This window comes from Camelus ferus, chromosome 2, assembly GCF_009834535.1.
Source record: "Camelus ferus isolate YT-003-E chromosome 2, BCGSAC_Cfer_1.0, whole genome shotgun sequence".
In the NCBI taxonomy this organism is placed as follows: Eukaryota; Metazoa; Chordata; class Mammalia; order Artiodactyla; family Camelidae; genus Camelus; species Camelus ferus.
The window spans coordinates 32,167,762-32,193,795 of record NC_045697.1 but is presented as its reverse complement, the minus strand read 5'-3'; the positions used below and the strand labels follow the sequence as shown (position 1 = coordinate 32,193,795).

Here is a 26,034-nt window from a genome sequence, read left to right as displayed (position 1 = left end):
TCAGGAGCAGTCAGATGGAAGAGATGCATAGGGCAAGGTGTGGGAGACGGTGAGGGAATGCCATGCCCTCTCCACGGGGGTGCTACTCTTCCAGAAAATCTGCATGTTCACCAACCCAGAAGCTCTCCAAACTCCATCCTTCAGGGTTTTATGAAGGTTTCATTACATAGTCATGGTTGAGTAAATCATCGGCAATTGGCAGTTGATTTAACATCCAGGTCCTCTTCCCTCCTCAGAGGTTGGGGGTGGGACTGAAAGTTTCAACCCTCCAGTCACCTTATTGGCTCCATTGGCAACAATCCCCCATCCTTAGAAGAAGTGCAAAAATCACCTTGTTAACATACCAAGGGACACCTTTGTCACTCTCAACACTTAGAAAGTTCCAAGGATCCATGGACAAAGACCAAATATATATGAGAAATATGTTTTGGTCATCTGAATAACCAAATACATATTTTTTCTTATAAGTCACAATATCACAGATGCCTTCCAGTGGTCAAGATTGGCTGGAAAATGGGACAGAACATGCCCTTTATGTAAGGAGCTCTCCTAGATCACATTAGTGTGTCCATCTTGGGCTGCGTTGGAGAAGTAAGAAGCAGGGGGAAAATCAGAGGTACGTCGTGAATAGTCTTCCTAAATGCTGTTTCTATAACACTCATTTTCAAATTGTTCCTAAGATTGTCTAGGGTGAATATATTCTTATAAGCCATGAAGTGGAAGGAGTGTTAAGGCCTCTTACTTTTCATTGTTGACCTCAAATAAATATTTTAAATCAGAGGTTAATGGTATATTATTCACACAAGGAAACTGAATCTACCATTTACTTTATCAAATTGTTTGTCTCTAAATGGTTCACTGTGTTTGTACCCTTTAACAAGTGTTGGAAGGTACTGTGTTGGTTTTGGCAGGCTGTTTTTTTTTTTTTTTTTTTTTTTGGCTGCAGCATCTGTTCAGAGTGTCAGAGTACAAATTTAGAAACTTGTATATGGAGAAAGCAAGTCATCTTTTCATGAGCTGATTTGTTAAAAATTTCTCAAGGAAAGCTACATTGTTGGAGGATCTTGCAGCATAAAATAATATAAAGGTATGTGTCTGATCCTTCTAAAGAATTTGGCATTTAAACAAAATATGAAGCTGGGTTATGTAAGGACTCTAATGCCAATTGTCACATTACATGATGATTTGCATGTTCTGAACACTTAGTGTATTCTCCAGTAAAGTTACTCTCTATGCTTTATAGTAACATATTTTCATGGACTGAGAAAGTTATGCTGTTAAATTTTAAATTCTGTGAATTACAAGCTGCTAAAAGATTTAACACTCTCCCAGCCTTGATTTTTAGTTTATAGAATTCACAGCTACTTTTATATACGTTACTAATGAAAAATCTTAATTTATTATATCAGATGTTTGAATCACTGCATCTAATTTTAGAAAAGCTTTCTGTATTTCCCCTGAGCTGTAAAAATTTGATATATTGGACAATTGTTACTTGACTATTTCTGATTAATAAGGCCCCTAGAACTAGGGACATTTATGCAATTTCATTTGAAATTTATTATGAGTTATATTCTATAGATTATTATAACTATATGAATTACTTTTAGTGATTTTTAAATTCACTCTTTTGAAATAGAAAGTTTTTCAAAGGAAAATAAAGGCTAAAATGTTGAGTTGAAAACCACATTTGTCCAATTGAAAAGAATCTTTACTCCAACCCCTAATTTTCATCCAAAGAGCCACTATTACCCACCTCACTATTACTTTCTTCCCCCATCTGTTCCTCCTGTCAAGTCTTTCTTCTTCCCTCTAATCTTCTAGCCATTAGGTCTAAATCAAGGCCCTGCACTCCTCTTCATTCTCAGAAGTGAGTAGATACAATGTACAGGGTGTATGCAAAGACAGAGTCCATTCCTTTAGCCGAGTTAAGTCTTTCTTCGTCTGACTCAGCAGAAGCCCAAGTGCAGCAGACAGGGCAAGAGAAAAGGAAAACGTTCTAACCACCTTTCAGGAAATAGAAAGAACTGGGAGATTAATTTTTAGGGTTTGTCTTGTTTTAGAGAACAGAGAGGATGTTATTACCCTTTAAAGCTGTAGGAAAAATCAAACTCAAATAGTATTATTATTATTAGCCATTTGCTTTTTGGCTTTGCAATAAATGTGTGTGTGTGTGTGTGTGTGTGCACGTGCTCGTGTCCTTAAAGTGAGGAACTAACATTGTTTAAGAGAAAACCTTCTAGATGCATACTAACTTTTAAACTTTCTCTTAAACTGCTGAGAATGAGGTACTAGGTGAAGAATGTTTTTCAGATCAATTAAAGTCAAGTTTTTCAAAGTCACAGTCCTAGTGAATGAAAATTTCAGAAAAGTTAATTGAAGATATAGGTTTTATAAATGACTTTCTGCCATACATTTCTACACCCTTTCCCCATTCAAAGAATATTTTGTTCTCTAACAGGAATCCAGCCATAATCACATTATCTATTAATCCTTGTAATATCTAAAAAGAAGTTTTATGGACTCATAAACTTATCAGTTTTTCACTCTTAATTTTTCAGGATGTCCAACTTGGGACAGTTTGACACTGACTTTTACCAATCTAACTATACCATTGATAATCAGGAGCAGAACTGCAATGATTCCAATGCCTATGAAAATTTTTATGGATCTAGAAAGTAAGTACTTGATATTGAGAAAATATGTTCTCATTTTAAGAAGTCATCATATTTGGTAGGGGGTTTCAGGTAGGGAGGTTTCCTTGGGGGAAGCAAAACCTCTCCCCATTATATCTTAGTAAAGTGCTTAAGAAGTGTCAGGAAAGGGCAGAGAAATGAATTCAGTTCTCCATGAATGCCTTTGATCGCCTCAGGCCCATTTATAGGTGAACAAATTGTCTTCCCTTTTCAAAATATCACTTAACAGGGAGCATGAATACAGGCCCTGGACAAACAGAAAACATTTTCCTTTTACCTGATATTTTCCAGGACACGCTTAAGAAATAGATTTTATTCAGTTTAAAAAATATCTATCAAGGGCCTGCTTGTGTGTCAGGAATTAAGAAAGGTGCTATAAACCCAAAGATAAAGAAGAAATCTCCAATCTTTTCCCTTACAAAATTAAAAAATTTAAGTTGGAGAGGGCTGCCATTAAGTCACCAACATAATTCAGAATGTGTTAAGTTATTTGAGTTGACAGTTCAAGTTGAGTTGAAAATAAATTAAAAAATGATTGAGAATTTAGCATTTACCCTTAACTAGTGGCCCAAATAAGGTAGCTCGAGTAACAAGAATTTGGTGCAAGTTCTGGCTCTCATATTTGATTTTTTGTGGCATTGAGAAAGACAACTTCCCTTGACTGAGTGTCTTCCGCTGAGAAATAAGAACATCAGTAATGCCTACTTTGTGGGAACTGTCCGAAGAACAATTGTGAGAATGTGTGGGAAAGTGTGTGTTAAAATAAAGCTATTATGTAAATGTTATTTTTTCGTATAATTATAGCTTGCAGAAGCCATGGACAGTTTGTTGTCTAGTCACTTACACTTATTGTATTTGGTTAGACATTCGTTTCTTTGGGTATTCTTTTCTGGGTTTAGACTAATGAACTGGGAAAAGGGTCAGACCTTACGAATTTCATAATAACTAACATTTATTGAGTTCTTACTATGTGTTAGGTACTCTTCTGAGCTTTTTGTAAATTAACTCATTAGATCCTCGGACAACCTGGAGATGTATATTATTACTATCCCTATTTTACACATGAGAAAGCAGGGACCCAGAGAAATTAAGGAACTTTTCCAAGGTCACCAGCTAGTAAAAAGTGGGTTTAAGATAATTAGACCTAAAACTAGAGTGGGCATATAATTTATTGTAAAGTCAAGATGTTTTTCAGAGTAAAATGTGTGCTGTTAATAACAATGTTGGTACAGTAAGAATAAACTGGCTCCTCGTAGGCAAACTGGGATGTGGTTACTGTGCTATTCTAACAAGTTTAAGGCAAATAATCACATAATAAATATCTCAAATTTATTAATTCTTGAAGTTTATTTTTCAAACACATGTAAGTACCTTGAAATCCTCGGAAGGAGGAGGGAAAGACAGAATAAATACAACACATAGTGGGGACTCTTCTGTTCCATCTTTGCCCAGGACAGCATGGACACTGTTTTCACTGGATGGTCACCCCTACAGATACAGGCAGGTCGGTGTGTTTTCACAAGCCCGGTCTTAGCGACTCCTGCTGACCGGCTGCTCTAAGGCGATGGGGAAAGGTATTGGTACATAATGTTTTTAAAACTGTAGAACCTAAGTATCTGAAATTTTACCTCATTCATGTCCCTAGCCTTTGCTTTCTAGCATTAAAAAACAACCCAAACCTTTATCTATCTATCTGAATATTATCACCAGGCAGAGTAAATGTGTTTAAAATATTTATATGAAAATTCGGAGGGAAGGATTAGGCTGTAGAGAATTGGCTCAATCATTGCAGAATCCAACAACAGAAAAGGAACTTAATTTTTTTCATTTATGATTTACAATTTGGAGGGTCAAGAGAAAGCAGAGAAGTGTGTGATGGCACATGGAGTAGTTTGAGCGTGAAGGTATTAGAGGACAGTGACTCAAAATACAGAATCCACATGCGAGCTACCTCACAGGCCTTTATCCGGCTCTGTTCTTCTCCTGTTTTACTGAAAGAAAGCAGTCGCCTTCTGTTTCTTTTCTTCCTTCTCTTTTCCAGATGGAATACCTGAGTAGCATCTGCAACCTACATTGTCAGACTAAACTAAACTAAAAAGTCCAATAAGACAGGGACAAAAGGTTTCTCCCTTAAGCAGAGACTCACAGACCACAGCCTTCTCCCCCACCCCACTTTACCCAATTTTCTTTTTCCATCTGATTGCATGTATCAATGTTGCCCAGAAATTACAATGACAAAGAGGTGGAAATTAATATAGCCAAATGAGGAAAAGTTATGATTATCTTATGTCAGGTTATGGCCTAGCCTACTTCAGATGCTTGGCATTTAAGTCCAAGTCCTGATTTGGATGTGGTAACATTTAAATTCCAACCCACACTGCCAGTCTCAGGAATTAGGAAAGGGCATATTAGCTGTGGTAGCTTTATGAGGTACATAAAACACAGAGTCAGGTCAGCAGTTTACTAGTGTACATCAAATAACTTGAGAGATTTGATCTTTTAATCATACAGGGCATAGTTCAATTAAAATATAGCCCAAATAAGAATAAGACACTGATCATACTGGCAAAAGACATAGGAATCCAGTAGAGAATTTTAATCAATTAATCTCGGTCCTTAATTGATTAAATCTTTAAAGATTAAATCTTTGATTGATTAGTTATAATCAATTAGTCTCCCTGCCCTTGCTCCATCCCCCTCATACCCCCTTCATATGAGAGCTTGTTTTAAAAAACTTGTTCTGCTCAATGAATAACATCGTGATCTGAAAGCTGGTTGAGTGGGCTTACTAAGACAATGAAGATATTTATGTTTAAAAACAAGTTTTCTAATAGAATGAGCAAGCAGGAATTTTGGCATTAAAAAAACTTAATTATCCAGTCGTTCTGATAGCCATTCTTTCCAATACCTGCAGCCAGTTATCTAGGCTACATTTTCCCACTATATTTTTCCAATTTTTGAAGTGGGAAATCTATTCCAATCATTTAAAGTAAGAAGTTGCTATTTCTACAGAAAGGTGACAACTGGAAAATTCTCTTTGAATGTCCTCAGTAGGACTTTTCCAGATCGATACTGAATCACCAGCTCTTCTGAATCCCTAGACCTGATCTCCCTCTAGTGTTTCAAGCATGGTCAATGGCTCTGTCAATGGCACTTCCTAAAACACATGCCATCAAACTGACCCTACATGAGATGTTCTTACCAAGGATACTTAGAATGCATGTTTACTGGCTCAATGGGAGACTTACATAGATAAAATGTTTCTGGGCATCCAGACCAATTTTTTAGCCTACAGGGTATTTTTGTTGTCTTAACGCTGTTTCGGATGATAGAGTTGCAAATTCTGAAAACCTTCATAGTCTCAGGTTCCTGGAGGGGTGTGATGTCACCTGACTGTGTGAAATATGCACATCCTTGAATTCTAGTCCAAGTTGGAGGTAGATGTATAATGAATTGTACTTACCTGATGGTACATTCCTTACCACCTGATTTACACTCCAGCTCACCATGTGACACTGGGAATCAAGTCATCTTGCCCCATCCGCCCAGGTAGGGCTGACAAAGGAAAGCAGAATCAATTGACCACCATGATGGGAGTCCAAACTGAAAGTTCTGGAAAAACAAAACCTCTAATCAAATATGTAGCTAGCGATTATGTAATGGGACACAGAAAACTGACTGGGTACAATGAACATATTTCTGCAACCACTGAAATTATAACTGAGTCTTCTAACAGTGATTTATATTTACATTGGAAGGTAAATGTTAAGTCCTGCTGCCTGAGATTTCACTAGGTGGAGACTATGTCATATCTTAGCACGACATCATCTAAGTAAAGATGGGCCTCCGCAGGCTGGTTGGAGCTGTATAACCCCAATGTTAAGTGGGGTTTTTGGTGGTACAAGGGAGAATATTGAAGAATTAGTGAGCATACAGAGGGTTTGTACATGGACCAGGTGTGTGGCCATGATTCCAGGCTTGGAGACAGAAGTCCTAGCACGAACATAGTAGAGATTCTCCAGGTAGGAAAACGCAGAGTGAGTGGGATGTTGTGGGAGTCAGTCTGGGTGTTTCAGGGAGACCAAAATGGGAAAAAGCTATAGATGATCAGCACAGAAGGGATGCAGACTCTTGGCCTCCTATTCATGCTGTTTTCTCTGAGGAAGTGACAGACTGAGAGACAACGATTTACAATAGAGAAGATGCTGTTCCAGGGTGTGTGGAAAGTATCTGAGCTAATGCTTATCGATCACTTTTTGTGTGCCCAACACTCTTCTAAGGGCTTTGTTTATCTCAGATAATTTAATTCGTAACACCTATGAGTTCTATTATTATCCTCATTTTACAGATAAGGAAACTGAGGCACAGAATGTGAAGTGATTTGCCTACTATTGTAAAACTGGGACTTGAACCCAGGCAGCCTGACTCCACAGGCCATGTTTGCTAACCACTCTACCTGGTCCAGGATGCATCCTACTGTAGGAGTATCATTACAGGTAGAGATTTAGCACACAGAGTCGGAAAGCAAAAGAAGGGAAATGTGGCAAAGAATGTGGCCCGTTGTCCTAAAGGAGCCCTTTGCAATCACTTCACAGTTGTTTAAAGTGACTTTTATAGGAAGAGGAGATGCCCGCTAACAAAGCTAACGTTTAAATCCTACCAGCCAGAGTCCAGTGTTTCTTTTGGTCTAACTCATTTGCAATTTGGAATAATGTGCTAAGTTGGAAATCATCAAAATTTCAGTATCTACCTTATAGAGCTATTTAAGATACTGTGTAATCAAGGAGAAGAGGACTATTTTGTTGGTATACTCTGCAAAACTCCCATTGCTGTGTGGAGTACAGATATAAACCTAAGTATTGGGTATACTAATCTGACTCATGCAATTGCCTTTAATTAATTAATAATTCAGGGATGTAGGCTTAACAAAGTAGTTAGTAAGTTGCCCAGTCCCAATCCCACTGAATTGTTTTCATGAAACGATACTATAAGCTTGAAATATGTCACTAAAATTATAAGATAACTTCATTGGCATAACCATTCAGAGCTGACACCATCTAGTAAAAAAATGATAACACTAGAATACGTGGGACTAAATGCAGTTCAAGATAAATGGTTAAAATTATGGTTGTTTATAGCAATTTTTGGAAAAAGGCTTAAAACATGAGAATAGGGTTATGATGTTACAATTTACAATTTGCTGGGTGGGACTGTGAACTAAAAATGTAATTATTTTAGTATTGCCTAAGTTTTGTTCATTTTGATGTAATATTAAATGTTATAGTCAACATGTACAAAATCAAAGAGAGAATTTTAATTTAGATAGTGACAGAAGGAGACCATGGTAAATTATATAGGATAAAAATTTTGAATAAAGGATCTTTTATCAACAAACAAAACATTCAGGTTCTTATTTGTAATTCATTTCTACTAGAACTTTTAATAGTAGGCCTCCTTCACTGAGAAAAATAAAAATAGGAACATGCCACGAGACTAAATGAACAATAACAGTAATTGGCATTTTCTGTGAGGGCTTCAAGAAGACTTAAGCCAGGTCCCTGCCCTTAATGAACTTACAGCAGAGTTAGCAGATGATTAAATGTATGCAGCTCTTTCTATCGCAGTAGCTTTATTTTCCAGAAGAAATTGTTCTGTCTGGCTTACTCAATAAGGGAGGTTGAATATATTATTCTTAGATTTCATATTAACGTAGGAAGGAAAGTATGAGAAGCCATTTTGTAAATATTTTAACACAAAGAGACCACAGGGAGCTACAAAGTTCAAAATCCTGTATTCTATTTTTAGCTTAGCTTAAGGAGCATTGATGAAAGAAATGTAAACTCGTTAATAAGGACAACTCTTTATGTTTCTTTTTCTTCATGTAAAAACAATTCAAAATGACCAAATAACCTCATAGACTAACCCAATTTTTCTGTCTTCCTTTCTCTAGCTCTAGCAAGAAGTCCTTTACTAAGATTGTTGTTTTCCGACTGTCTCACACAAATTGTGGAATAAAAACCAAATAAAAGCACAGTCAAGGAAGTATTGAAACATCACGTTTCAACAGAACTAAATTGCACATTTCAGAAGAGGGACAGTCAAACACTCCAAGGTCATTCAATCAGCAATAATTGTAGGGAATGGCCAGAGCTAGAAAGTCTACTTTATGGACAAGACTCAGTTTACATATTTATTTTTCCCTATGAATTGACTATACTAGAAACTTGTGATTTTTTTTAATTGCTGCTTCCACAGATTTATAGAGAATGTCATATTTGGTGATTGCCCCTGAAAATCAGTGAAAAAAGCAGCTCTATGTAGGGAGCAGAGCACTGCTCCCACAGACAACTTCAGTTCACAGTCCAACACCTGAATGTTACTGTGTGAGACTGTCATCCAGTCTCCATGATCTTCTTTTTTTGTAAGATGGGGTTAAAATTACAATACTGCTTGGCCATAAGAAAAGAATAAGATAATGCCATTTGCAGCAACATGGATATACTTGGAGATCATCATACTAAGTGAAGTAAGTCAGAAAGAGAAAGAAAATACCATATGATAATCACTTATATGTGGAATCTAAAAAATGATAAATGAAGTTATTTACAAAACAGAGACAGACTCACAGACATAGAAAACAAACATCTAGTTACCAAGGGGACAGTGGGGTAGGGAGGGATAAATTGGAAGTTTGAGATTTGCAGATACTAACTGATATAGAATAGATGAACAACAAGGTCCCACTGTATAGCACAGGGAACCATATTCAATACCTTGTAATGCCCTATAATGAAAGGGAATATGAAAAGAAATATAAATATATATATGTATAAATGAATCACTATGCTATACACCAGAAATTAATGCAATATTGTAAAGTGACTATAATTTTGAAAAAAATTTTAAAAAAAGGTCAATAAGGCCTACTGGCACCCCCTCAAAAAAAAAAAAAAACTACAATTTTTACCTTGAAGAGTTTTGCATGATAAAATGGGGGGAAAGTGTCCAGCACATTGTACATCATTAATAAATGTTAGTCAATATGAGTCATTCTTCTAGAGAGTTTTCTCACAACTAATTACCTTTTTAAAAAGCAAGTTAATTGTTTCATGGGTGAATGCTCACTAGCATTCACTAGGAGAATTCAAAAAAGGGAATTTGTGGTTTCTATCCTTGATGTGTCATGATATCCCTTTCTTAGATGTATAAATATCAGTATTTCCCTTTTTTCTAGACAACCAGCTGGTGAGCAGCCTCCGTCTGCCTTCATCCCACCAGAGATGCTCATGTCACCAGGTTACGCGGGACAATTTTTTCAGCCAGCATCCAACCTGGATTATTATTCACAATCTTCTTACATTGACAGTTTTGATGAAGAGCCTCCTTTACTAGAAGGTAAGTTTAAGGAAGTGCTATTAATGTGTGCACAGCCCGAAGAATAAAAGCAATAATCAGCACTTAATGTGTGCTGACGGCATGCCGAATACCATGTTTTATGTGTGATTGTTCCACTTATAAACAAAGTCTGCCTAAACAGCATGCTTAAACTATTGGGAGTTCATCTCACAGTTTCTGTGGGGAGAATTAGAAGTAGATACGTGCTATCGCTGTGCTAGTCTTGCAGTTTCTAAATGTTTCTTCACTGTTTCTTAAATGTGAACGCCCTGGCCATATCTAGACAACAGTGAAGACATCTTTTGGCAGAATGATTATATCAGAGTAACCACCTTTCCTACCCCAGTGAATGAAGCTTCTTCATAACAGCATATTTTATTATTTTCTGCTATGTTTGCCTGGGAGCAAAGAGGGTAGTTTCTCAATATTGTTTTTTTGTTGACATGGAGAAAAGACAATTTTTTTCTCCTTCCTGGATCATATAAGCTGCCTCATCTCAGCCAGGTATGACTAAGTAGGGAGGAATTTGACTCCAATAAGAAGCACTGATGGCAGCAAGGAAATCTGGGGACTCGTGCAGTTAAAGATTTCCCCCAAAGATTTCAGGGATCTTCCATCCATTGATTTTTTTTTCAATCCAGCCAATTTACATCCCCTTATTTTGCTCTTAAACAATGTCAACATGATGCTAGAAACAGGTGCTAGAAAACTAAAATTCAAGATTTTTTTTCTAGCTCTCTTCTTTTTTAAAATTTTTTAAAATTGAAGTATAGTCAGTAACAATGTGTCAATTTCTGGTGTACAGCATAATGTCCCAGTCATGCATGTATATACACATATTTGTTTTCATTTTATTTTTCATTAAAGGTTATTATAAGATATTGAATATAGTTCCTTGTGCTATACAGAAGAAATTTGTTTTTTATTATATTTATATATAGTGGTTATCACTTGCAAATCTCAAACTCCCAAATTTATCCTTTCAAATTTGAGAGCCATTGAAAAATATTCACAGGCTAACTGCTCTCTTTTAAATGGAGCCCAGTGGATAGGTTAAACTTCCCAATATTTTTACATCAAAAAATCATTGCTTGCTTCTTAGGAACACAGTCAGCCACCTGGCATTAAAACACTCTTCTCTCTTTGCCTTCAATATTGAAAAAAAAAAAGGGAAAGATTTCTGCTGTTCAGAAAAGCACAGAGAATTATATAATAGATTTGTTGGCTCTTTAGAAGCCAGTTAAGTTTTTGGATCAATTATGTTTAAGCAATTCATTCTAATTTGCCTCTGCATCTAATAAACCAACACCTGAAAATTATAAGCTATTCTTATTAAATGTTTTCCTTGACTCCACAAACATCTCCACTTACAAAAACTTACCAATTGTCTAATTATAAAAGTAAACTATATTCAATATAGGAGTTTGAAAAGTATAGAAACATATGAATAAAAATATAAAAAACCACCTAAAATTTTGTCTCTGAGACATGACTACCATCAACAATTTGATGTAATTTCTTCCAGCCTTTATTATAATTTTATAAATATATATACACTTAAAATGAAATACTATTTCTTTGAATATGTGTCTATTTATGAATACTTAAGAATGAAAGTTGTATCATACTAGGAATATGAATTTTTGTATTTTTGAAAGTTACCTCATAGACATTTCTATACATACGTTTTTAACATCATTAAATATCATTTGAAAACATGATATGTATAGTATTCTTCATAATATCTTATCATATACAAGGTTGTTCCTTTATAATAAATACGGCTTTGGTGAATATCATCGTAAACAACTTTGACCTGAACAGAATCTCTCCTTAGATCTAAAACATTGGGATTACTGGGTCAAAGGTATTTACACTGTCAAACTCATCCAGAAAAATGATGACCCCATACACCTCCAGAGTAGAATATGAAATGTCTTTGTTAATTTTATAGGCAAAAAGTAATACTTTGTGTTTCTTGGTTACCAGAAAATTTAGACCTTTTTCATATATTTATTGACTGTTTTTACTTCTTCCTGTTTTTCCAATTCTTTGTCAGATTTCCTATTGGAATCTTAAGATTTTTTTCCTTTCCTATTTATAGAAATATTTATATGGTAAAGATATTAATTATTATCTGGAATATGTATTTCAAACTTTTTTTGCTAGATTGTGTTTGCTATCTAATTTGTTTATGGGACATTAGGACATATGGACATTTTAATATTTATGTTTTCAACTCCACAAAATTTTTGTTGATAGCTTTTCAATTGCTTTTTAATTTAGAATATATTTCTCCAGCTTTAGCTACTGCTCATATCCTCTTGTAGATTCTTAAATTTTTAAATTATATTTTTGTTTTGCACTTAAATTTTTGATTCATTGAAAATTTTTTTAGGTTAGTATGTGAAGGAGGATTTAATTTAATTTTTTTCTTTAGTAATTAACCAATTTGTCCTGTAATGTTTATTGAAAACAATCTTTTGTTTTTTACTTGTCTGAAATGCCTCCATTCTGATATTCTAAACTACAATACATCTTCCCCTAATGTCTCCTTAAATTTCAAATAGGAAATATACTAGATTTTCCCTCCTACTTTAGATAGCTCAGAGAAATTTCTAGATTTTTTCTCTTTGTGATTGTTTTAACCAAATGTATAGTGTATTAGAAGAAAGAGTGTCTAATGTAATTTTGCATTTTAAGTCAGTGAAATTTCTAGACTCTGATTCATTATGCTCTTCATGCTGGGTGATTTGTGAAAGCCTCAAGCTTCATCTGTCTAAAAGATATAAAAAGGCTTTAGGCAGGATTTCTAAGATAAGGTGATAAATGAAATTTACTAGTTTATATTGAGCATACACTAAAACAACCTATAAAATTATGAAGCTATAATAATTAACATCCCTTACACAAAAACGTTATTTGAAAATGTGCTTGTTTATTCCTTTAATAATTTATTGTCTAAAAGACTTGTTCGGTTTTATGTAAGAAGGATAACTTGCTATTTGATAATGTCAACCAATACGTTAACAAATACATTTTGAAAAATAATAGTCAGTTCCGGTCTGTCAGACTAGAAAAATGACTGTGATATTTGGTATTTATATTTGTAGCATAGCTTGATGTTTATATTTGAAAGGCCAATGCCACAATTTGCATAGAAAACAAAGATACTAATTCACTTTTATAGCTTATATATCATATACTTTACTACCACTAGATGACAGCAAAACAATGAATTTTGCATTCAAATTTCACAGCCGTTTCATCTTTTATCTGATAAAGTAAGGTGTTATATTTGGGTATCTACAATTAATAAATACGTACAATCTCACTTGCATACCTTGCAGCAAATTTGAAAACAAAATATTATGGAGATGTATTTTGGTAAAAACATAAAATCTTTTTTCTTATGAAAATATTTAGTAGAGCTGATGTTCACTCATTGTTTCATGATTCAATGTTGAAGCATGTGCAAATGTTAATTATGCCATCAAATAAATGGTTGAAATCAGTAATAATGTCTCATAAAGCATTTTCATCTGGATTTCTTCAGGAATAATTATGCTTTTTGAGGGAAAGGATACTTTGAAGTAAAAGCCACTTTATTGTGGTAAATACTGAAAATATATTGTTAACAGAATGTCTAAATTAAAAATAAAATTTGAAAAGCACATAAGCTTCAGGTGAAATTAATTTAGATTACAGCATGTCTCAGTTTTTAAAGTCTGCTATTCTAAAACTCACATTAGACATTCTAACCTATTTTAAGCTTGGTTAACTAACTGCTTATATTCTCCAAACTGTAATTTCACTAAGAAATACAAATATACTGTAAAAATAAAAGGGGAAGTTGAAATGTAAATGATTTGCTATTAATTTACCCAGTCAAATTCTCTCTTTGCAAGCATGGGTTGGATAGCAATTGTCAACCTGGTTGTGAAAAGGGTGATTCAGACCTGGTTCAGACCATGTCTGGCTGACCTTCTGAAAATGTCTAGGTCCCTGTTAGAACAAGGCTCCTCTATGTCGTGGCTATCATTGAAAGTCCATCTGAGATTCTGTGTGTAGAATGGCAGCTTTGCAAGGTGTTTAGTTGGTATATACCACTGTAAAAGAAGTTGAACTATACCCTGTCTCTGAGCAAAGAGGGTTACTAAATCCTGAGAAGGAAAGTTGAATGCCACATACAAATGATTTAGGGAGACAATCCTTCATGTAGGAGAGTTGGGCTCACTTAAAAAATATACAAACATCATGAGATTAGATGCACATTGACTTGACCACAGCTTTGTGGTTAAAAGCATTGTTCTTTTTTTAAAAATTTTTTTCGTATCCTTTCACGAGCCACTTTCTATTTCCCCTACTTCTAGCCCCTGGCAACCATTTTTCTACTCTTGACTCTGTGAGTTTGACTTAAAAATTTTTTTAGATTCTACGTACAAGTGATACCATGCAGTATTTGACTTTCTCTGTCTGTCTTATTTCACTTAAATCACTTAGAATAATGCCCTCAAGTTCCACTTGTGTTGTCACAAATGGCAGGATTTCCTCATTTTTAATGACTGAATAGTATTCCATCATGTATATACACCACAACTTTTTCATTTGTGCATCATTCAATGGACACTTAGGTGGTTTCTATCTCTTGGCTATTGTACGTAATCCTGCTGTCAATACAGAGATGCAGATATCTCTTTGATATCCTGCTTTTGTCGCCTCCAGATATATTCACAGGGTGGCATTGCTGGTTCATATGGTAGTTCCGTTTTCTTTTTTTAATTTTTGAGGAACCCCCACACTATTTTCCATAGTGGCTATACCAATTAACATTCCCCAAAACAACGTACAGGATTCCCTTTTCTCCACATCCCCATGATCTTAAGTGTTTGATGTTAAGCCATTCTAACAGGTGTGAGATGATATTGTGATTTTGATTTGCATTTCTGTAATGATTAATGGTGTTAAGCAACTTTCTATATACCTGTTGGCCAGCTGGATGTCTTCTTTGGGAAAAATGTCCATTCAGTTCCTCTGTCCATTTTTTAATTGGATTTTCTTCCTTCCTTCCTTCCTTTCTTTCTTTCTCTCTTTCTCTTTCTTTCTTTCTTTCTTTCTTTCTCTCTTTCTCTTTCTTTCTTTCTTTCTTCTTCCTTCCTTCCTTCCTTCCTTCCTTTCTTTCTTTCTTTCGTGGTTTCTTGTGTCAGATTCTCCAGTGCCAGAACCTAGATTTTCTGTTACTAGCTCTGTGACTTTGGACAGCTACTTAATCTCTCAAAATCTCAGCCATCTGATGCACAGAGTAGAAACAAAGTAACAGTACTAGCCTCATTGCATGGCAGCAAGACCAATGCATGTAAATCATGTAGGGCTCCCAGCAAAATTCAGTAAAAACATTCAGTAAAAATAAGTTCCACTCTCTTTAGTTGAAATATGCACTTTATAGTAGTTTAGCTCCAGTTTTTCCTAACCTCCACCTCACTCTGATTTAAATTTAAAATGATAGAAGGAGGGTAATCAGCTTGATTATTGGTTCCTAAACGTGAATTTATATTCTTCTCTGTGAATTTTTTTTTTTTTTTTTTTTAGTTTTTTCCTGCTCAGGATGCATCTTAGTTTATGGAAGTGGTGAGAAAACTAACCGATGTGGTGTTGGTATTTATTTCCATATTCAGTGAATGTCAGATGACTGGGATACTTTTTTTTTTTTTAAATAAAAAGACATATAAGAGGAGCAGAATCTAGCAGAGGGATCTGTAAGGTGGCAGACAGAATTCTTTGAAAAAAACAAGGCATTGGAGAAAAACTTGGAAATTTCTGAATAAGTGAGGACTCATGGACACTGGGCCCCACTGATTTTGGGTATTTAATCTACCATCACCCCTCGTGAAAGGGAAAGGTTAGCTTGGCTCAAGAACTTAATCTCTGGATACACAGACTCAACAACACAGAGCATTGGCCTTGTTAAAATATATGTACACATCATGATTACTCTCACTTGCTGAGATAGCCATTGCCTTTGCTGGAGTTTCAGGCGGTTAGCAAAGACTTGCTCTTCCCACCAGGCAGGGTGGAAGGACAATCCCAAATCTGGACTAACTACCTTTACTTTAGTTCACACAGCTAACTGAAAATTATGCATGTTTGATACGACAAATTTTCAAAAGTGTTAGCAAGAGAAAATGCAGGAAAAGGAAAGGTCTAAATAGGTGATAAGATGGGACTTTCAGTTTGTTAGCTACCATTTAATTTTATTTTTTACTATAGAATGTCCATTTCCTCTTTTTGGCTCTATTTTAAGCTTGTATTTGCTACATAAGGCAGGGAAATTTTCCTTGATGGAATTACTTCTCTAAAATGTATCTTTTAGCTCATTGTGTAGGGAAAAAGTCATTTTTTAAGTTTGCTATATATTACATACAACTTTATGAAGGTATAACGATCAGATTAAAGTTCCAAGTAAATGAATCGTATATGTCAACTTCAATTAAAGAATTTTACTCATATTTGTTTTTCTATATTTGTATTATCTCTTTCTTTCTCTCTCTTTTTTTTCTTATGCAGAACTTGGAATTAATTTTGATCACATATGGCAAAAAACCTTGACAGTGTTAAACCCACTGAAGCCAGCAGATGGCAGCATTATGAATGAAACAGACCTCACGGGGCCCATCCTGTTTTGCGTTGCCCTAGGAGCCACGCTACTTCTGGTAATGGACACCAGCAAGCATCAGATCTTTTCTTTTTTTTTCTTTTTTTTTTTAAATTGAGGTAACTTTGACTTATAACATTATCTAAGTTTCACATGTACAACATTATGGTTCCACTTCTGTATATGCTACAGTGAAGTATCAAACTTTAACGCATGCCCTTTCGAATGTGATTTTTGAAGAGATCTTTGTAAATATAGAAGAAAGCGTGTCACTTTACAAGGTGAATATTGTTTAGCTCATAACTACAATTTTTTTTGAGAGAGACATATTTAATGGAAACATAATGACAAAGAGAAACTTCCATCACTTATTACAACAGATGAAAAAAAAGGTAAATTTAAACAGAATTTCAAAAAACAAATCACCAAGTCAAATTTTCAACAAAGCAGGAAATCATATAAATGATTTTCTTGTTATTAAATCTTTCTTTCTATTAAGAAAAGACTATCAATCCCCAAAATTTGGAGGAACATATGGATTTGGGAGAGAGAAGATCTAAATTTTATTTCTTGTTTTCTGTAAGATTTCTGTTGTGACACTGGACAAATTCCTTCTCTTTACTCATCCTTTTCTTTGATGGGGTGTACCTCTAGACTATTTCAAATATTCCATGAGGTATGAGATAAGTCTCCTTGTTTCTGGCTATGCTACTACGAATAAATTGACTTGCAGTGATAACCAGTGATTTGTTTATTCAAACTGTGTATTTCCCATCATTTTAGTTTTCTGTTTTTTTAGGAAGTTATTTCCCACCCCACCGAACTTCACTATTTGCCTTGTGTGTGAGCCTCATTCACTTTTTTTTAAAACATTTTTTTATTGAGTTATAGTCATTTTACAATGTGTCAAATTCCAGTGTAGAGCACAATTTTTCAGTTACACATGAACACACATATATTTGTTGTCACACTTTTTTTTGCTGTGAGCTACCACAAGATCTTGTATATATTTCCCTGTGTTATATAGTATAATCTTGTTTATCTATTCTACATATGCCTGTCAGTATCTACCAATTTTGAATTCCCAGTCTATCCCTTCCTATCCCCCTCCCCCTTGGCAACTGCAAGTTTGTATTCTATGTCTATGAGTCTGTTTCTGTTTTGTATTTATGTTCTTTTTTTTTTTTCTTTTTTAGATTCCACATATGAGAGATCTCATATGGTATTTTTCTTTCTCTTTCTGGCTTACTTCACTTAGAATGACATTCTCCAGGGACATCCATGTTGCTGCAAATAGCATTATGTTGTCATTTTTATGGCTGAATAGTATTCCATTGTATAAATATACCATTACTTCTTTATCCAGTCATCTGTTGATGGTCATTTAGGCTGTTTCCATGTCTTGGCTATTGTAAATAGTGCTGCTGTGAACAGTGGGGTGCAGGTGTCATCCTGAAGTAGGGTTCCTTCCAGATATATGCCCAGGAGTGGGATTCCTGGGTCATATAGTAAGTCTATTCCTAGTCTTTTGAGGAATCTCCATACAGTTTTCCACAGTGGCTACACCAAACTGCATCCCACCAGCAGTGTAGGAGGGTTCCCTTTTCTCCACAGCCTCTCCAGCATTTGTCATTTGTGGGCTTTTGGAGCCTCATTCACTCTTTAAATCTGAAGGTAATAACATTAGGGGTCACCAAGAAAGAAAAACATATTTCCACCTAAGTTAAGTTTAGAAGACATTCTAGCTTATAGTTTAGAAAAAAATGTTTTCTCCCCTCCTCCCCTCAAAGGAGATTTAGAAGACATGAGAAAGTTCTGTGATTTTATACTAAGGAGATAATGACAATATATTAAAAACAGTGGATGAAAAAATATGGTCAAAACATCTGAAAAGTACAGTTTCATTAAGGCACAAAGAGATAAACTCGGCAAGAGACGTGACATAGGAAACCAAAGATTCTAGGAAAAGACCTTAAAATAACTATTCAGTTTATTTCCCCTTGTTATAGCTCTCCACTTCCCATTAAAACAACTGCTTTTTCCCCAGTGTAGCTATACTTCTCAAAAGTAGCTGTAAAAAGTATTCCCAATTAAATCAATTTTCATTTTTCATTATTAGATACATAATGCTTATCAAAATTCTGATAGAAATCTAGTTTCTGCATCGTAACATGGTCAATAAACACATCATGTTTATCCCATACAATAGTACTTAGTTGTAGCATCTTATTTCTTCCTTTGAACTACATTAAATCCAAGTACTCTGCAAATCTAACACTACATTAACTAGAGTTTTAATTTAGTCTCTAATATGACTTCTGTCTTTGTCTTGGTAATTTGATAATCTTAGATTAAGCTGCTAAGTAAGATCATGTGAATGAAACAAATAGTCAGAAACAATTTAATATATTAACTCATCTTTCTTTTTCAAGTAATTTGCAACATAACAGCTGTTTGTTTTTCCATGGAAAATACTACCATTACCATCTCTTAAAGGAAAGCATTAATCTCATTAAGATCTTTTTTGGGTGCATAATGTTAGTTGGAATTATTTAAATATCCTCTTTTTTGTTTTAAGTGCAAAGCAATACAGGCGAAGAACTGAAATGGAAGTGAAAAAACTGGATCTGCCCCTAACTTTGCCTCTAGGTGTGGTCCTGAACCTTTTGTTTCCTATTTCTAGGCCTTCAGTTTCTTCATTTTGAAGACAAAAAAGAAAGGTTTTTAGAAGTGGTTCTTAAGGTTCCTTTCAGTTCTGAAATTTTGGAGAATAGATGAAAATGCATATTTTCTCAAACTTTTTAGGCAAACATTTTCACTTCAGTTTTACCATTAGACGTGATTACATCAGTATTGATTCTGATCCATGTAGAACAATAAGGACAAAAATGTCAACTGGGTGTTAATAAAGCCAGATTTAACAAAGAATCCATTTGAAGCTAAGTTAACCCTGCCCTGAGTATTGGAAATTAAAATATAAAGTATGATTTTCTGGGCTGGTATATGCATTATACTAGAGAAAGCAAAACTAAATCCAGAAACAATATTCAAATCTGTTCATTATCTCTGCAGGTGTAAGATTCATAGTCTCATACTTGATTTATGTTGAAATAAGACTTAATACCTTTTAGTGGACTTTCTTCATGTTGAAGGAAGCAAACCATAAAGAACAGCTTCAAACGCACAACACAAATTTAATTTCACTTACTCTTCCTCCTAAAATTATTTTCATCTCAAAACACGAACACAAGTATTTTAAAGCTATGATTCCATTTAATTTTTCTAGTTGAGCTGAGAGTGTGATCTGCAAAAGGAACATACACAACCAATGCAGAAGCATAATCAGAACAATAAGTATTTCAAATAAAAATATAGTAATCAGGGTGGTACACGGATGATCTGAGAAATTTTGAAGTTAAAAAGAAAATGAACATTTATTTTCCATTTCAACTACAAGTCCTTGTTAGAATTTGAAACAAATTAAAAAACGAGAGTGGCCCCTGCCAAATGGAATTGCACCTTAAATTGGATAAACTAACAAGAAAAAGGGATAGAGAGGTCAGTAACTCTTACAGAAGAGAACAATTAGACTACCAAATTAGTCTTACCTACTCTCTACTTATTCCAGTCACAAAACTGGTAAGGATCATGGTCCAGCTGTGTGTCCTTTGCGTGTAGGGAAGTAGTGTTTCACCCTTATGACGATCCCTACCTAAGAATTATCCCATCCAACTAAAATATTAAGTCGAATGTTTCTCTAGCACATGAAAGTGATTTGAAATTGTCACTATTTTCCAACAGACTCACACAACAGAGATATGTTTCATGCCTATTAGCATTATTAGCATTATTTAGCATTATTTAGCATGCCTATTAGCATTATTAGCATTATTTCACAAAATATTCAGAAGCACTTATGGCTAATGCAGCAGAGCATCCTGCCACATACAGCCCAGGGACATTTTGTGAAAGGCCTTAGTAGTGTTCAACTTCCCCAACTGCAGAGGAAGAAAAATTCAAAATAGGTGGGCAATTTTTAACATTTAAAATGGTCATAATATTCTCCATTAATTAACTGCAAAATAAATATCTCTTTATTCTGTGAGACATAAGAACTTCATGGATAATAGCTATGGAAGAGGGAAAAAAAGACAGCTAAAAAAGTTCTCTCACAATCAATTTACCAGATTCTTCGTTGTTTTTGTGTAATTGCCATGAAACTCGGAGTCAGCCTCCTCAAGCTTTCTCTATAATTTCTGACCAGCTTAATGTATATATAAGCAGCTTAATGTATGTATAAGTATTCTCTCCTGGAGCTTCGGCATTCTCAGGTAGCAAACATCTAAACAGCCCCTGTTGAATCAGTAGTAGTTTGTGACCTTCCCTGGGTGAGTTAAATGGAGCTACTTCAGTGACAGGTCTCCAGTGTTCTGTGGGTGGTGGCTATTTTTCTGACTCCTCACAAGATCAGTGGTATATCCTTAACACTACTGACTTCCTTTAACAATACTTCCTTTGTGATTCATTACCCACTGATTTACACAAATCAGCTTTTCAAAAGGTCCGTTCAGTCAAACCAGTACTAGGCATTATGAAAACAAAGGATTCTGCAGGTCAGATAAGTTTGGGATATGCTGGGTTAAATAAGGTTAAATAAATTCCATTGTTTTAGAACTTATGAGAGCTCCTGCCAACGGTAAGGACCTAAATTTTAGAGCCAGGCTGCCTGGGTTCAAAGCCGAGCTCCACTACTTAGCATTATTTTACCTTGGGCACTTTATTTAACCTCTCTGCACCTCAGTTTCCTCATGTTGTATAATGGATACAGTAATGGTACCCACTCATTGTGTTGTTGTGTAGATTAGATAAATCAGTATATGTGAAATGCTTAGAATAGAACCTAACATAGTAAATCCTATAGGTGTCTGCTGATACTATGAATATGTCTTGTAAATCTCCAAGACTAAATTGAGATTTTTTTCATTAATTTATTCATTCTTTTAATTATTCAACAAATATGGGGAGAAAATACATCCTTACTTGTGCTGGTACCCTTAATAGATAATCTATGACAAAAAAATTTAACCTAGAAATATTTTGTCTTTTCTATAGAATGCCTGTGCCAACCCATGTATAGTTGGGGGTGTCTGTTTTCACGACGTGAATCCGTATCATAGCCAGTGTTTTTTCCAGAACTCCCAGTCTCCTGATGCTTATCTGACAAAGATACGAACAGCCTTGAGCCGACTGATTCTAAACTACTCTCTGCTTTGTTGACATTCTGATTTCTTCTTGATGTTTGTTCTGCGTTGAAACTGTTTTCTTCCCGTTGTTCCAGGCAGGAAAAGTCCAGTTTGGTTACGTGTACGGCATGAGTGCCATCGGCTGCCTAGGGATTCACGCCTTACTAAACTTGATGAGCTCCTCAGGGGTGTCCTGTGGCTGCGTGGCCAGTGTGCTGGGTTACTGCCTGCTCCCCATGGTCATCCTGTCCAGCTGCGCCGTCTTCTGTTCCCTGCAGTGAGTGTCTGTGGGCGCTAATTGACCCCATGTGCGCAATCATCGCTCAGGCTTGCCACACCCATGCAACGGTTAACCTCTTTCTGATCATTTTGGTAGTGGAATTGGGTAAACAGGCTATTAAAAGCCACATAGAGAGTCAGGAAAGTAGGTCAGTTTTGGCTTAGGTGCAGTTCCTATTTCAATGATTTAAAAAAGAAATTAAACCAAGTTATCTTCAAATCTGGCACTTTGTAAGTTGTCGCATTCTTCAATGTGAACTACTGTCATGGGTCATATACCAAATACAGAAAATTCACTTGTTTGAATTTGGAGGAGTAAGACAAATTGCTTCAGCTCCCAGGCACTCTGGCTTCTACGAGGGAAGCAACTGTTCCTTCTTAGCCGGGCTCCTTGTAGTACAGAATCCCCAGGAACCCTGATGAGGATATTAATGCTAGAGAACTTTATGGCATATATGCTCAGTCATATTTTTTTTTCTTTTTTACTTCCTGGGCCATTAGGATTTGCAATTCAAAAATATTAATAAGGATCCAGTAGATATGCTTCTGTGGGGCATGTCCCCCAGGCATTTGCACATCACTACCACTTTGGTTGAGGACAGCAAGTAATCACATAGCCCTTTGCACCTGCCATGCTCCAAACACAGTTAGAAATAAGCATTTGCCATCAGGGCGCATTCTTCCACATCCAAAGGAGACACAATTCAGATTTTTCGTGGGTGATCCAAGTTTTAGGTTATTAACATTGGATTAGGGTATTACATAAAGAATTTGCCAATGCCAAAGATAAACATTTTAGAAGGCCTTTAATATTTTCATTTAAATCTCAGATAATTTCTTCATTATGTTATTGAGGGAAATGCTTTTTTTGTTTTAATATGGTTTCACTTTGAAAGCGGCATTCTTGAGAATAGCATAGAGCAAACCCTTAGTTTACCAGCGAGTAAAAAAAAGGAATACAGCAGAAAATGGAAACCTTGAATGTGTAAATACGATGTGAGTTATAGGTATATTTATTGTCTTGTCCGTGGAAAAATTCCGCTTTTTGTATGTCATGTTCTTTAGCAAGCTATTCTGTTTACTACATTATTTGGTACGGATGTCTGATGAGTTACTACAGAGTTCAGTTTTACAACTTCTATTTTGTCTGATGCTTTTGCCAAAGAATACTATAATGATCCACCATTTAAAAGTTCTAAGTTTTAGACATTATTTCTAGCAAAGTTGAGCTTTGGGGTGTCTTAAATGGCTCCAGATTATTAGGGAAAGAAGATAAAAACAAGTCCTGAATTTTGAGAATCATCAGAAGTCTGGACCTTTTCCATTAGATTTTCATTCTGAAATGTAAAAATTTAGAAATCCTTTAAATTTTATTAATGAAGAATAAACTATTTGACCCCTAAGACCATTAGACTGAAATTGCCTTTTAGGGCATATTACTGTAACATTCAAATTAATCATGTATAATCTCACATTTTTGTTCACAAAAACCTGTAAATGTAATCACTCTAAATTTTATTTTTAACAGAGATTAATGAAACCAATAAATAAAATATTAATGAAAGTATCTTGAAATATTATTTATTTATTTATAATCTAAGGCATTATAAACTATATTGTACACTTTTTCACTTATTTTGCTTTGGTTCAGTTATTAAAAGGAGGTATGTTTGTCCTTCTCACAAATAAGAAACACAATTCTCAATTACAGGTTCAACCAGGATCAGGTGAGGCAGTGGAGTTGGTGGTGACTAGAACCATCTGCCCGGAGTTGCAGCTCTGGACCTAATGCCCATTTTACTGTGCAATTTTTGTCAAGTCACTTTATTCCCATTTCTCCCTAAAGAACCAATTGCCTCCACAGTTCCTTTTGAAGATACCAATTTGAACAAATAGATTTCAATATTATTATAATCCACATGAACACCAACCGAAGGGATCTTTAGCAATGAGGTAGGAGCCACACACATCAAGTGCCTCCCCTACTTGAGCCTCGTGAGGCTTTGCTGTCTCAGATAGAAACCTGGAAACGGCCCTGGGAGACTGGGGAGTAGGAACCCCACTGGAATGCAAGGCCAGTTATTTTTCTGCCCATATTGCAGGTAAATTCAGGAAGAAAATGGGGCAAAGAAATCTGTAGCTATAAAAAAAACCTCTAAACTGTTTACATAGAAGAATTTCAGAAGTTGGGATTTGAATATTAACATATGAGAGTGACTGCAGGTCAGTTCTTCTGTTTGTGTTAACCTGAGTTTTACTGACCTATACAATATTTAGCTTCTGTTCGTGAACCTGACTCAAAAATTTTCTGACTGGCTGAGGCCTTTGAATTTTTTGTTTCCTCACTCTCATTTTACAAATGGAGAAAGTCGTTATAAATATTGTACCAAGGACATTCCAGAGGCAGCTGTGATTCAATAATCTCTTTTTCTCCAGGTGTAAGATAACCATCTCTTTTGTCTTTGCCGTAGGGGCATCTTCGGAACAGTGTCGGCCCTGGTCATCATCGGCTGGTGCAGTCTCTCAGCCTCCAAAATTTTCATTTCTGCCCTGGACATGGAAGGACAGCAGCTTCTCATTGCCTACCCTTGTGCCTTACTTTATGGACTTTTTGCTCTCCTAACAGTTTTTTGAAGAGCGTTTGAGACAGCATTACAGGATTCTGTTTGTTTGCTGTGCAGATTATCCTGGAAATGTATTAGCATTCAAATTTGGTAATATGATTTCTATTTTATTGCTGTTGAGAGAATAATAAGCAGAGAGACAAAACAGCACTTAAGGATGGGGCTCTAATAGGCTGTTTGGTTTGAATGATGATTTGCTTTTGGGTTGGTGCATTAAAACATTTTAGAATGCTTTATAAAGGAAGATAGTTGTACTGATGGACCCTGCTTTTCTCAATAGATGTATTTCTGAGAAATTGTGAGTAAATAAAATCATAGGCTGACTGGGTAAAGGAAATCTGCAGTGAGTCTTTCTAGAAAACTTCATGATGACTCAGGCTGTGTGCAAGTGATTAAAGTCACATTGTCCAGCACCTGTGGAGAATTGTAGGGGAGGGTTATTTGGGGTTTTATTTACCTGAGAGTCAAAGAATCTCCTGTCTTTCAATTCACTTACTTTCACAACTGTTGTTTGGTCCCATGTGAACAATGCATTGACTCACCACTTTTTCAAGCCCTCACGTCCTTCTCACTTGGTTTAGACGTATGGTCCGTTACTATATGTTCTGCCTTGAATACATACATCCTCAGTAACCTTGACATTTGCTCCCTAAATAGATGAATGTAACTGGAGGAAATCCAACTTGTTTCTCTTTAATTATATTACTGTATCTTAAATGGCTGCTCAGTATTGCCTTTTGAGTCCTATTACATTACCCTATAAATTTGCTTTCTCACTTTCTGAAATGATTGTGACACACCATTTCTTCACTGCTCAAATCTGCAATATGCCTTTCTTATTGTTAGTTGATGACCTTTCTTATTTCACTGAAAGAAACATCCAGGAGAAAAATGTATCTTCCCATCACAAGATAAGTCAACCTGCATGCATCTTTATAGACAAATGTGTATATATGTTTATGTATATGTGCGCACACGCACACACACACATACACTCCCTCTTGTCACACATTCTCTCTTTTCACTTCTTTTCCTCTCCACATCCAGCCTCTCCACCTGTGTAACCGGTGTTTTCCTGTTGACCTATCATTCATATCAGCACATAAACATGTTTCAATATCTCTTATCTTAAAATAAAAATCCTT

At 35.4% G+C, this 26,034-nt stretch overlaps 1 protein-coding gene across 1 annotated transcript; it reads left to right on the top strand.

Moving 5' to 3' along the window:
- Window positions 1-976: 976 nt before the first annotated feature.
- Window positions 977-26,034, top strand: YIPF7 (Yip1 domain family member 7). Its single transcript, XM_006193896.3, has 6 exons — window positions 977-1,087; window positions 2,562-2,678; window positions 9,931-10,091; window positions 16,656-16,801; window positions 22,082-22,263; window positions 24,737-26,034. The coding sequence occupies exons 2-6, from the start codon at window positions 2,563-2,565 to the stop codon at window positions 24,897-24,899; spliced, it is 768 nt and encodes a 255-aa protein (XP_006193958.1). The 5' UTR covers window positions 977-1,087; window position 2,562; the 3' UTR covers window positions 24,900-26,034.